Source organism: Nicotiana attenuata, unplaced genomic scaffold (genome assembly GCF_001879085.1).
Source record: "Nicotiana attenuata strain UT unplaced genomic scaffold, NIATTr2, whole genome shotgun sequence".
Lineage (NCBI taxonomy): Eukaryota > Viridiplantae > Streptophyta > Magnoliopsida > Solanales > Solanaceae > Nicotiana > Nicotiana attenuata.
The window spans coordinates 81,661-96,208 of NW_017674002.1; the positions used below are offsets into that span (position 1 = coordinate 81,661).

Genomic DNA, 14,548 nt, shown 5'->3' on the forward strand with positions numbered 1-14,548 from the left:
CTGCTGCTAGAACAGAATAGAGACGGTTGGAAATGACACAAAAGGTCAGGTGCTAATTGTAATATAACAAGTTAACAGCTACACAAGAGTTCCTTGATCGGTTTGGATTTTGTTGGATATTATCTCCAATCTCTATAACCTTTTCGTGCTTTGGTGCTTTTAGGCTTTAGCTAAGCAATCGGAGCCACAGCGTGTGAGCATACTATCACTCTTCCGGACGCGTGTCATTCTTCCTACTACATCAAGGCTGAGTTGCTCTCGTCTTTTCTCTCTGAACCGCCGCGTTAACCTCCACGCGTCAACTGCTCAATGCCATTATCTGCCTGCTCCGCTTTTATAAATGTGCGGCCAAATTATCCATTTCGTCATCACATGTTGTAGTAAGTGAAAACGCACTTTGTTTTGTTTCTGTTCACAACGTGATAGGTTTAAATAAAGAAAGAAGAAAAAGAAATGGCGTCACAGCAAGAAAGGTCTGAGCTCGACCATAGGGCAAAGGAAGGAGAAACTGTAGTTCCAGGTGGCACCGGTGGGAAAAGTCTTGAAGCTCAGGAACACCTTGCTGAGGGTAATATATAAACGTTTCTATTAACTATTTCACTCTTTCGTACTCATTTTCTTCTCCTTAATTACATATGTACTGCTATTTTTGTTTTACTAGGGAGGAGCCGAGGAGGGCAGACGAGGAAGGAGCAGTTGGGAACTGAAGGCTACCAGGAAATGGGACGCAAGGGAGGTTTGACCACTGGCGAAGAAGCTGGTGGGGAGCGTGCGCAGCGAGAAGGAATAGAGATAGACGAGTCAAAGTATACCAAGAGCTAAACAAGTTGAGGAAGACAATAGTCTTTTAATCCTCTGGTCCTCTTCCCTGTGTTAATAAAAGGGTCTTTTTCTTTTCCTATGTGTTTTCAGCTTTCTAGTTTATATTAGCTTCAGCTAGGTACTATTGTATTGGGGATCATGTAGTCTGGGCAGGCCCTATGTTTGTCTCTTTTGGTTTCATATGTTGTGTAGTTCGTCTAAATTGAATGTCTAGTTGTCTTTTTAGTATAGTGATCTTTTCTACATGGTTATATTTCGCCTTTTTTCCTTTTATCAATAGTGCATGTTATTTTTCCTCTGAAGGAAAATGTTTAACCTGCATCTGTACGGCATCATCACAAATCGTAAAAATGAGGTGGTAATACAACCTACACAGGTTGCAACTTCATTTTGTGCGAAGAAAGAAGTATCAAATTCTCTAGCGGAGCGGTGTGTCGAACTGAAAAAGGCTAAATCATGTAATGGGTACTGTAATATTACTGTAGCTGTGAACTAAAAATAAATTAGACGAGATCTCATTGTGCATGTTGTCAGAAATTCGCTGTCTGACAATTAAATTTTTTTTATGCTAGTGCGATCTGTTTTGAAATTCATAGAAAAATACTATTATCTTAAAATATACACTCTAGTAGAAGAGTAATAAGAAGTCATGGAATTCCATTCAGGGAGGTAATTTTTCGAAAAGCATGTTTTTTTGGGTAGATGCCCGAGTGATCTGTTTAAGGCTTCCACTCAAGGTATAACGAAAAACGTAAAATAATTTCGAGCCCACTGAATGCACAATGTGTTTTTAAGGAATTTAATTTTCTCACTGTTGTTCAAGGTATACGGTTTAATTTTTCCCAGGATAGAACGGAATAACTATATAGCGGTATTTTAAATTACAGAACTTCAGCGAACTCAACAAACGAAGCAAATCACACTTGATACTTATGTTTATTTAGAAAATAATGTAACAATGTAAAAAAGAGGGGAGAAAATTTCAGATTTTACATGTCTGATTTTATGTTTTTAAAATGAGGTCAAGCCTTTAAATTTATAGACAAAGGAAGGGTGATATGGAGAGGTGCAATTTAAAAGGTGCCTTTTTCATTTTTCATTCACACCGCTTAATAAAAACGCAACAATCCCCACATGAATGGGGAATGGTCATATGAGGAAAAACATGCATGAAAATACTGTGTGATTCACAAATAAGGATTAATCACATCTGGATAAGTAGGTTTCCCTTTAAACTTTTCGTAGTGAACTTATGTCGGATATACTCGGTCAATCGATAGATTTGATATCTTTGAACCGTCGAGCTTTGGTGTATACCTAGACAACCATAAGTCACACAATCAATCCTTAACCGTTTTTGGTTCTCACGGTTGTGTTCGTTTCAGCCATGAACACCGCCTGGTTTCATGAGTGCTTAGAGAATGGGCCTTTACTTTCATTCCCCTTAAAGCGGCTTACACTTAACACTCACATAGGTGATTTCTAAACGTGTAATCCTATAGACACACTATCTCGTCATATCCTGCCAGACTTAGAAAATCATTAAAAAGCTTTAAGCTTTATTGACTCATCAAAAAGCCTTAATGCTTTACCTTGATTTCTGAACATTGTCTTCATCATGAGAATGAGTTGAGCTATTTTGACAATGTTGAACCGTCATTCATAACTTTGTTTGATCTCTTTCAACCTAGCTCTTGGGATCTCCAGTCTGCTAGGTAGAGTTACCGCCACGATGACTTGTCCTAGGCCTTAGACCCATTCCCTTCGCTGATCTTTCAACTGCCTCTCTAGATAGGCCTTTTGTAAGTGGATCCGACACGTTATCTCTCGACTTTATGTAGTCAATCGTGATAACACCACTAGAGAGTAGTTGTCTAAAGGTATTGTATCTCCGTCGAATGTGACAAGATTTTCCGTTATACATAACGCCCCTTGCCCTGCCTATTACCGCTTGACTATCACAATGTATACACATAGGTACCAACGGTTTGGCTAAAATGGAATATCTTCCAAGAAATTCCGGAGCCATTCAACTTCTTCACCAGCCTTGTCTAATGCTATAAACTCAATCTCCACTGTAGAGCGTTCAATACACATTTGTTTGGACGATTTCAAAGATATCGCTCATCCACCGACTGTTTAGAATCGATTGAATCGGTAATTTAATTTTCATCACTATACCCCTCTATTATCGCGGGATACTTATTGTAGTGCAAAGCATAATTTGGAGTATATTTCAAATACTTCAAAACTCGTTTCATTGTCATGAACGTTTAATGCAAAACTTCCTTATGTTGTAGACTAATATGTCTCGACTTCCGATTGCATATCATATTATTGACTACACTTAATGTAGTAATTATAACAACAGCTGGAATGATTGGCATCAGTTGTGGCCACAACCTTTTAATATATAACACATTTCGCAATCATTCCGCCATTTTCAAGCATTTGTATGCTATTCATTCATACGTCTATATGATATGCAAATTATAGCACCTTCATTCATGAAACAAATCCAACTTGCAATAAATTTTGATCATGTTCATCGGTTGGTTCACCTCATTATAGACCAACATATTAATACGTTCGTTTATGAACGATCATATTTATACAAAACATATAAATACATCTTTCTATGAAAATTCACAACCTTCAAAGTGACATCATTCATAAAAGAACTAAACAATATAAATTTTCAATAAAGAAAATGATCTTTCGAGAAAGGCACGTGACCAACTTCCGAATTAGTAGTTTCATCAACTAGTCTTCATTAAGACTAAACAGTTGATGAATTTACCAACTACCATATCAATGGGGTTCAAAAATTATATCACTTAGACATTACGTCTAACATTGGCTTTTGTCATGCATAAGCTAAAAGCCCCCACATTTTAAATATATCATCTACATATAATCAAATAATGACTATATGACTTGAAGTGTTCTTAATGTAAACACAATTATTTACACTCATTAATTTTTGAAACCATTTGACAATATTATTTGGTCAAATCTCGCATGCCATCGTTTGGGTGCTTGTCTTAGTCTGTGAAGTGACTTAACAAGTCGACACACCTTCTTTTCTTTTTCAGGAACCACAAACTTTTCAGGTTGTTCCATTTAGATTTTTTCATCCAAATATCCATTTAAGAAGGTTATTTTTACGCCCATCTGATGTATTTCAAGGCCATACACGACGGCTAACACTATTACCATCCGAATAGATGTAATTCTCGTTACCGGTAAGCATGTGTCAAAGTAATCAAGACTTTCTCATCGTCTTAATCCTTAATCAATCTTGCCTTATATTTGTCAATAATACCATCAGCTTTTATTTTCCTTTTGAAAATCCACTTAGAATCCAAAGGTTTATTTCCTGGAGGAAGATCAGCCATTTTTCCAAGTATGATTACTTAATATGGATTCTATCTTACTATTGACAACTTCTTTTCGAGGAAGACATAACTTCTTCCAAAGTTTGAAGCTCATTTTCTAACAAGAATGTCAGAAAATATTATCCAATGGAAGCAGTTGTCCTTTGACGTCTTGGATTCACCTTATTAGGTGTACTTTCCTTTGCTTCATCTCGAGTTTACTTAGATTTTCACTAGACGACTCATATTTCTTTTTATACGGATAAATATTCTTAGAAAATTCAGCATTATCTGATACGAATATCGTATTAATATGAATGTCGGGATTTTCTGATTTATGAATCAGAAAACGATATGCCTTACTATTTGTTGCATATCCTATAAAAACGCAATCAATAATTTTCGGTACGATCTTTACCCTTTTGGGTTTAGGAACTTGCATTTAGCTAAGCACCCCCACACTTTAAAATATTTAAGTTGGGCTTCCTTTCATTCATTTCTCATATGAGTGGATTGTGTTTTGTTATGGGGAACTCAATTGAGTATTTAGTTAGCTGTAAGAATAGCTTCTCCCTACAAGTCCAGAACTTATTAACAAGGCATTTTATTGACTCTTTTAACGTTCTACTCTTTCTTTCCGCAATTCCAATAGATTGCGCTAAGTAAGGGGCAATCGTTTGGTGAATAATGCCATATTACAAATATATTTCTTCAAACGCCGCCTCTATATTTTGTAGAGCCAACCACATGAACTGTTGTTTGTGTCATAACAAAGCCAGAATAAATGGTGAAGTTTTTAATCTTCAAACCAATCTGACACAATCATAATTAATAAACAGTGAAGTTTTTAATCTTCTAACCGAGTAATATGTGACACAATCAAATTTAATAAACGATCAAGTTTTTAATCTTCAAATCGAATAATAAATTAGAGTAGAAAATCACTAAGATTTTAATCTCCAAAACGAGTATAAAGCCACTTAGACTTTAATTTTTGATAACTGAGTAGAAAGTCACGAAGACTTTAATCTCAACAAACAAGTAACAAATCACGCAGATTTTGATCTCGAAGCAGGAGTAGAAAATCACGAAGACTATATTCTCCATAACGGATATGGAAAATCACGAGAATTTTAATTCCCCTTCCAAATGGGTTTTCTACTAAACCATTATAACACTTTAAACAGATTGACCTCTTTCTCTAATTAAACATATATATGTCCATCTTTACATATTATATGATCTCAAGAATATTTTCAAGTATTACTGTAAGCCTTACTCATGTCTTACAACCTTGAAGATACCATGCATGCCACCAAATTGTATATCAACTACTAATATTTTTTTCCATTTGGCCAAAGAAATAACAAACTTACAGCAAACGCATGTTATTTCTACTCATGCATACAATTCTATATATATGAAATTATCACATAATAAACATCTACGCTAATATTTGTAGCAGCTCGATCATAAATCACTAGAGTAGGAAATAATAAACAGATTATAAGCCAGAGTAAGAAGAATAGAATCCGTTTTTTTTTAGTCACGCTCTCTTTGAATCTGGATCTCTTTCGAAAAATTGCTACCACAATATCCGGTGCTTCTGGGAGAACTCTCGTAAGAGGATAGCAACAAAAGAAAAGGAAAAGAAAAATCTTTTCTCTTGTTTACACTATAGGCATAAAATACTGATATCAATGTGACTGTGTAATCACGTTGTTTTCGTTCTTTGCCAATTGACATGAAATAATCCAAGAATTCCTTGGAAGAATTCTTGGAAATCAAATGTTTAAAACAATAGTACCTTGTGAAACTGAAAGAAAGGAATTATTCTTTTACTTTGCCTTCACTCGTAATTGGTTAATGTCTAAACTAGTGGATTTAAAGACATTCTCTGCATCACTGTTGCCATTTCTTCATGATTTCAATCAACATCTTACTTCAAGGCCACAGTCAATAATAAGGATTTCACCTTTCAAAGTCATGTTTGTGCAACAGAATTCACGGTCCTTCAATTTTCTTTTTCTTTTATCAACCATCAAAGTAATTCATTTCATTCTCCATGGCAGACAACCGATCTTAGTTTCGCTTCAAATATTTGCCTTTATTATTAAATTTCTTAAGATTGTTGGTAATACTATGTTCAAAATCAGAAAATTATTGAAGCTAGCAAATGTTAGTTCAATAAATAAAACGTAAAATAATTCCGAGCCTACTGAATGCACAATGTGTCCTTAAGGAATTTAATCCCCTCACTGTTGCCCAAGGTATACGGATTAATTCCTCCAAGGATAGAACGGAATAACTATTCTGTGATAGCGGCACTTCAAATCACAGAACTTCAGCGAACTCAACAAACGGAGCAAATCACACTTGACACTTATGTTTATTTAGAAAATAATGCAACAATGTAGAAAAGAGGGGAGAAGATTTCAGATTTTACATGTCTGATTTCATGTCTTTAAAATGAGGCCAAGCCTCTAAGTTATATTTATAGACAAAGGAAGGGTGATATGGAGAGGTGCAATCTAAAAGGTGCCTCTTCCATTTTCAATTCACACCCCTTAATAAAAACGCAACAAAAACTACAATAGTAAGGAAGGACAGTAAGTTTGTGGTTCAATGGAATAAATCCAGAGATGAGGATGGTAAAGACGTATTGGATGCTTATATATATGGCTATTGTAGAGTGGTTCTCTATTCCTCCATTCTCTTTCTACATAAAAGAAGGTCTTATTTGAGTTCAAAGCGAGGAGCCAGACAGAGACAGATTGCAATTGCAAAAGCCAACTCTAAGAAGCAGCTTTACTTTAAAGAGGGGCAAAAGAAAAGCAAAGGAGAGAAAAAAAGGGGAGCTTAACATATATAAATCGGTTACACACTAAAGGAAAGATAGATTCTAGTTATCCTACCCGACTACACAAGTTATTCTACATGTGGTTAACAAAAGAGTCACTGGTTATTGGCCTACCTGGTCTTCTCTTGATCCATCTGAATCACACCCTTGCTGATCCAATGGCCAAGAAATAGCACTTTCGTCTGAGTACTCTTTCACGTACAGCCTCTTTTCCTGCTACACCCGGAACACTGTACTCAGGGTTCCAAACCTCCAGTGAGTGACTGAACTGGTGATGCAGATAATGCGGTATCTCTTGGAATTGGAGCGAATCCAGATGAAATTTACCAAGTCAAAGCAAGGGGTTGAAAAAGCACCACAAGGGACGGGAACGACGTCCTGACTAAACAAGAGTTTATTCAATAATGGCTTGGTCGAAAGTCGTAAAGAAGGCACCGGATAAGCAGCTAACATAAACTACTACCGTACAGATGTATACGTTTGACCAGGGGCCTACTTAGAAAATTTTGCAAACGGTGTTAAATTTATAGAAGAACAAGAATAATAACTCTAATTATCATATTTTTGGACAAGAAATAGCCTTAATTTATTAATTTTGTTGAGTCTTTAAGGTTTTGACAATTGAAGAATCACCTAATGAAAAAGAAATAAGTGAAGAGGAAAGGATTTTCAGACGAGAAAGGAAACGCAGACGAAGACGACTAGCATGTTAGTTTTTTCAAATGCTCTCAATTTATATAGATTTATATTCTCAATTCTAATATTTTCTTTAATTTATGCAGATTGCCGGTAGGGGTCGAGGTAGGTCTAGGAAGGATTGATCATGATGATGGTCTTACACCCTCGCTTCCTTTCACTCCACACTTGCATCCCTATGCTGCTGATGGCCGGCAACAATCTTCTAGGCACAAATCTATTCCACCACATCCATCTACTCATCGTACTACCCACCGTTCGCCCGCCCAGCAGTATTATCACCATTTTCCGCCACAGGGCTATACCCGGCTTCCTCCACATGATCCTATAAGTAGTTAAATGGGTGCACCGAGTCACCAGTCACAGAGCCATGTGGTACGCCCGTCATCTGCTCCATTTGCTTCATCTCCAACTGGATCGCATCCATCTAAATTTCAGCCGGCCGGATCGCAGCAGTGGTCTGGATCGCAACAGTGGTCTAGATCGATACAGGGGTGTAGATCTCAGCCATCTCCATCAGGGACCCCGCCTCCCTCTCCACGGAGTTCGTTTCCTAGTATTTCTAGACTTCGTTTTCGGGATAGTAGCACTGAGCCAGATGCCCCCCCTTCTGCGCACGCTTCAGATTCATCGGAGGATGATGATCCAGATGAAGTGCGTTATGATCATTATCATAGGATGATCACCAGGCCTGAGGGCAATGTGTAAGATTTATTTATTACTTCATTATTTTTGCTGATTATAATAGCTACTCTTGTTTATTTAATGTAATTGCTATGTTGCAGGTTCATTCCTAATCATCAGGTTACAAACATAATCGCTAATATTCTTGGCAACTTGTATAATGCACCCTATCCGACTTGTAGTGACTTTCCAAAGGATCTCGTGCAATAAATGTTCAACCAATTTAAGGTTTTAATACAATTTTTATCTATTTAAGCATTATATTAATAATATTTTCATCTAACGTTAGATACTTTATTTGCAAACTACAGTGTGCCTGGGAGGACCGGTATAACCGTAAAATTTGTGCAAATTGGGAGTACAAATGCCATAAGAGACTCTCTGATTGCTTCTCCTCCGCTCGAAAGGTTAAGAAGAAGCCTTCATGGATTGTACCGGATTTATGGGAGGATCTGCAGAGGTATCGGGCCACCGAGAAATTCGAGAAGCAGAGTGAACTGGGAAAGAAGGCCCGAGCATCTGAGAAGGGTGTCTCCTTGCACTGTCTGGGTTCAAGGAGCACGGGGATACGAGGAGACACCTGGTAATTCCTTAAAATATTTCGGTCTTTTTTTATCGAACTATATTTACATATGTTAATTTCGTTAACATGTTTTATTATATTTGTAGGAAAAAAAGTATGGGAGGAAGATGAGTCATGATGAGTTCTTTATGGAGACTCATATCCGGAAGAGGAAGGCACCGACAGATCCAACTAGATGGGTCGAGGACCAGGTGGAGACTACACATGTAAGTTTCATAACTACAATAAATGTTTATAATATTATATACTCCCTCTATTTCAATTTATGTGAACCTATTTTCTTTTTAGTCCGTACCAAAAAGAATGACCTCTTTCCCTATTTGGAAACAATTTACCTTTATGCAATGATTTATAGACACACAAAATATATGTGCTTCATTTCACATCACAAGTTCAAAAGTCTTCTCTCTTTTCTTAAACTCCGTGTCCAGTCAAATGGGTTCACATAAATTGAAACGGAGGGAGTAGTTAGTAATGTTCTATCTTCTAAATAAAGGGTCGCTACAAGATTAAAGTGGAGGAGTACACTCAGAGCTTGCCACCGAATGAGCAAGGCAAGCGACTTTCCATTTGAGATGAAGAAGCGCAGAGGATATGGTTTGGCGTTGTCGGTGGTCCTAAAAGGGGATTTCATACGGCCTTCCTGATAAATCATTTTGGCGCTACAGGGCTGGATTGCAAGTTATAGGGACTTCCGCCCAAGGCGAGGCGATTGAAAGGTCTACTATATCTTCTATGGAACAGAAGACTGCAGAGCTGACAGTAGAGCTTGATGAGACAAAAGCTAGAGATAAAAAGAGAGATGAATAATTTGGTACACTTCAAGTTCGGCTAGAAAGGAGGGACGAACAATTTAATCTCCTTCAAGTTCTGCTGGCCAATCTTCTTGCAAGTGGTGCTTTCCCCATTCCTCGATCTCGTGAGCCTTCCCCATGTGCCGACGATGAAGGTTCTAGGAGAGAAGATGGAGATGATGCCAAGATAAAACACTCATTGAATGGTGTGTATTGCCAAACAAAGTATTGAACTTTGCAATATTTAGTTGAGACTAGTTTTGAATGATGATTATATTGTTATTTTGTTATTGAACATTTTAGTAGCTGTTGTTGTGGTTGTTATTAGTCGTCGTTGTTGTTAGAAAATGGTTGTTAGTGTTAGTTAATAGTTTTTGTTAGTTAATTATTGTTGTTGTTGTTAGTATATTCATTGTTGTTGATTAATTATGGTTGAATGGCAGCAATATATGCTGCCATTATAGGATGGATATTGGTTGTTATTGGCAGGTGGTGTAGCTTAAAAGCAAGCATTTTCTGCCCAGTTTTTACCCAGATTTCCGACCGAATTCGGTCGGAAATTAATTTTTTTGCCCAGAAATTCTTAATTTCCGACCGAATTCGGTCGGAAATTTCAAATAAATTCTCCAGTACCGAATTCGGTCGGAATTTGAAGATTTAAAAATTTTTTTTTTAAAGTTTAATAGTTTCCGATCGATTTCGGTTGGAAATAAAAATTTGACAGTCAGTTAACGCTTTGAAATTTCCGACCGACTTCGGCCGGAAATTTCCAACCGATTTCGGTCGGTACACATTTGCGACCATCGTTTTTCCGACCAATTATATATGATCTTACGACCATCGTTTTTCCGACCAATTATATTTCGGTCGGTACACAATATCAATTTCCGACCGATTTCGGTCGGAAATAGTGGACGGAATTGCACTATTTTTTAGTAGTGATACATAAATTTAGTAAAGTTTTCTGACGAACCGGTACCGCTTCATCAAACGTGCATCCGCCCTGCATTTGACGTACATGTACAAGGAAATCTGGAGGACTAACGTCAAAGTTATATGACGTACATGTACAAGGAAATCTCGAGGGCTAGTGTCAAAGATATAGGATGGTCTTGATATAGAATGTTGTACGAATTTTTATCAGTAATAATTTTAAGCTTCTTTTGCATATTTGCTTTATGTGCCGATCCAAAATCCGTTAAAGGTCGTGGTGGCGCCAGACACTACTGTTAGGCAAGACAACACTTAATAGTTAATTAAATTCTCATTTTAATATTTTGAAATCATAAATTTCTTTCAATTTAACTAGTAAAAGATGAACTTTAAAAAATAAATAATAATATTTTCCAATTTCAATACTGAATATCCCATAATCATCCTAGAACCCGGTGTCACAAGTGCATGAGCACTTAATAGGAAATAAAATATAATATAATAACTATCCGGAATACAAATTTGGACAGAAAGAAAAATACAAATATTCTGAATGAGACTCTGCTGGATGGAGGTCATAATATGGAATGCAGCTCACCTGAGTCCCCGTGTCAACCATGTCGCTGTGATGATCCAAAAGGTCATCTTGCATTTTAGAACCCAATCCGGTGTTCCGAGGCCTTCAAGACCTCATTTTATTTCTCCTCAATTTGTGTGCGTTTTCCGGGCGCATTTTCGGAAAGCCCTTATATGGAAATTTGAAAAAATAATAATTTTTGTCTTTAAGAGTTGATTTTAGTTGACTTTGGTCAACATTTTGAGTAAACGGACCGGACCCGTATTTTGACGGTTCTGAAGGGTCTGTAGTAAAATATGGGACCTGGACGTATGCCTGGAATCGGAAGGTCCCTAGCCCGAGTAATGATTTTTTGTTAAAAATTGTAAGTTTGAAAATCTAATGATTTAAGGAAATTGATTAATGTTTGATCTCATTGGTATCGGGCCCGTCATTTGGTTCCAGAGCCCGGTACGTGTTTAATATAATATTTATGACATGTTTGTGAAATTTGGTGAAAAACAGAGTTGATTTGACGTGATTCGGGTGTCCGATTGTGAAAATAGGAATTTCAAAGTGTTCTAAAGAATTTCATGTGTTTTGGTGTTAAATCCGTAGTTGTAGATGTTATTTCGGCAATTTTATCGCGCGAGCAAGTTCATATGATATTTTAAGACTTGTGTGCATGTTTTGTTTGGAGCCCTGAGGGCTCGGGTGAGTTTCGGATAGGCTACAGGGTGTTTTGGAACTTAGGAAATTTTTCTGGTATGACTGAACTTGTTGCAGGCCTTTGATCTCGCATTTGCGAGATCAGGCATCGCAATTACGAACCACGCAAGTTCCGCATTCGTGAGGCTTTCATCGCAATTGCGATAAGAAGCTGGGCCATACAGTCTTCGCAATTGCGAAGATTTCTTCGTATTTGAGAAGTAAAGCTGGGAGGGGCAGTAATCGCAAATGCAATGATTGTGTCGCATTTGCGGAGGTTCATGTTTGCAATTGCGAACTTACCTTCACAATTGCGAAGGCAACAGAGATGTGAAGGACCTCACATTTGCGATGGTCCCTTCGCATTCGCGAGCTTCGCAATTGCGACATTTGCAGCTGTGTAAAAGGGACTTAGACGGGATTTTTGATTCATTTCCCAAATTTTCAAAACCTAAACCTCAAGAGGGGATTTTCCAAAGGCCATTTCTTCCTCAAATCACAGGTAAATGATTCTTAACTCATTTCTTTCAATCTTTCACTTCTTATAACAAGATTTCAACCTAGAATCTAGGATTTTCATGGTAGAATTGGGAATTTTTGGGTAGAAGCTAGGGATTTCGAAATTTGGGGATTTAGACTTCAAATTGAGGTCGGGTTCCAAGACCAATTATATATTCAGGGTCGGGGGTGAATGGCTAATCGGGTTTTTGTCCGAATTTCGGGTTTGGACCAAGCGAGTGCGGGTGTTGACTTTTGTTGGCTTTTTCAAAATGGCCTAATGAATTCTTTGCTAGCTTGGGTAGTTCCTAAAGGCTTAAATTAAATTGTTTGGTTGATAATTTGCTACATTCTATTGGCCCAAAGGCTTGTGCGAAGGGAAAAGCGGTGATTGAGCCTTGAGTTTGGCCGTGGGAGCGAGGTAAATGTTGTGGCTAACCTTAGCTTGAGGGATTATGTGTTATTTGCTTATTACGTGTTTGGATGTTGAGTACGACGTATAGGTGAGGTGACGAGTACCTATACGTTGTTGTCGAGTCATAACATGTGAGTGTGCTTTATTCTGGGATTGTAATATTTTTTAATCATGTTGTTCATGTGTAGACTAGATATTCGACGCGTTGAGAAGTTTCTTATCATGTTTTATGGTATTTGGTATTGAGGGGGTGGTTACCCAAAGTTGAGATTGGTATTGTGGAACTAAGTGTTGAAGTAAGACTTTTGTTGCCATTTCTATCGCTCTATTGTTGTTGTCTTTGTTTGGGTGAGGTAGAGTGATAAAGCACGAAGGGTGATGCCGTGCATATTTTGTGATACCCAATTTTTCCCTAAATATTTTTAATATGCAAAATACTTCCAAAATAGCATATGTATGCATATATAGGTATGTCCAAATGTTTTATTATCTTTCCTTAATTTTTAAAGATTTTTAAATGAATTTATTGCCCTATCTTATCCAGAAAAACCCAATAATTATTCTCAAAATTATCATTTTTGGTGATTCATTTATTGGACTCTCATATTTATAGTAAGATATAGCTAAGAAATTTTTGAATAATTTTACAAATTTATTTAGTATTTTTAAGGCTAAATTGCATATAATTGCATTATTAGCCTCTTTTAGATTTAATTACGTTTATGTCTATAAAAATTAGATCCAATATTATTAATTTTATAATTATGTATTATTAATTATTTTAGTACCATTAATTTATTTCCAGAAATTACTTTACTATTTTTATAAAATAAATAAGGGAAATGTGGCTATTTAAAATATAGCCCAATTGTATTTCAATTGTGGCCTGAATTGAACCCCAATTTTAAACCCAATTACCCTGACCCAATCCCCGTCTGAACCGACCCAAACCCATCCCCGTTAAACCGCTCCACGTACCCGATCAATCCAGGCCATTGATCAAAATGATCAACGACCACCAAACCCCCTTTCCATAACTAATCCCAAACAACCCCTAAACCCTATCATTTTCTCTCATTCAGCCGCCTCAGAATCCCAATTCTCTCTCAAACTCTCTCCCAAACCCTAGCCGCCACCCTCAACCACCACCTAAAATTGCCTAAATCAATGGCTTCCAAAAGTCATTAGAGGCATGTATCTACCTCCTTTGGCTTCTATATGCCCGATTATCACGGTTTTCAAGGCTGAATCCTGGGAAAGTTTTGGACCAGACCTTGGTTGTTTTCGGTTCTATGGCTGTCTCCGGCCACCTTTGACTTTGCTCCGGCCAGCCATGGCTATTCAAGCCTGATTCTTGACTTCTCCTGCTTAGATCGATGATTGTCCAGGCCTTTCTCACCATCTAGGTTTCGTCTGAAACCCTAACCTTTGAGGTTCTTCCGGATTTCTTTTCGATCCGTTTAGATCTGTGTTTGCTCTAAAACTTTCAAACGTTTTTCTCAAGGTTTTCTTCCAAAAACTTTTTCCTTTGAAAACCCCTTTTTATCTTTTCCGTTTAGGTTTTGTTATGTTATTTCTAAGCTTTCTCTTGATTTTTTGACTATGTCCTACTATGTTTTCCT

The 14,548-nt window shown here is 37.2% G+C and overlaps 1 protein-coding gene across 1 annotated transcript; it reads left to right on the forward strand.

Annotated features, from left to right (window-relative positions):
• Positions 1-355: 355 nt before the first annotated feature.
• Positions 356-1,073, forward strand: LOC109217796 (em-like protein GEA6). Its single transcript, XM_019382065.1, has 2 exons — positions 356-568; positions 662-1,073. Exons 1-2 carry the CDS (start codon positions 454-456, stop codon positions 820-822), a joined length of 276 nt encoding a protein of 91 aa, XP_019237610.1. The 5' UTR covers positions 356-453; the 3' UTR covers positions 823-1,073.
• The last annotated feature ends 13,475 nt before the right edge of the window (positions 1,074-14,548 follow it).

Bases quoted from the DNA above. Each gene is read 5' to 3' on its own strand.
- LOC109217796 (XM_019382065.1), top strand. From the start codon at position 454: ATGGCGTCACAGCAAGAAAGGTCTGAGCTCGACCATAGGGCAAAGGAA. The intron at 569-661 runs GTAATATATAAA...TTGTTTTACTAG, and splicing joins TCAGGAACACCTTGCTGAGG to GGAGGAGCCGAGGAGGGCAG.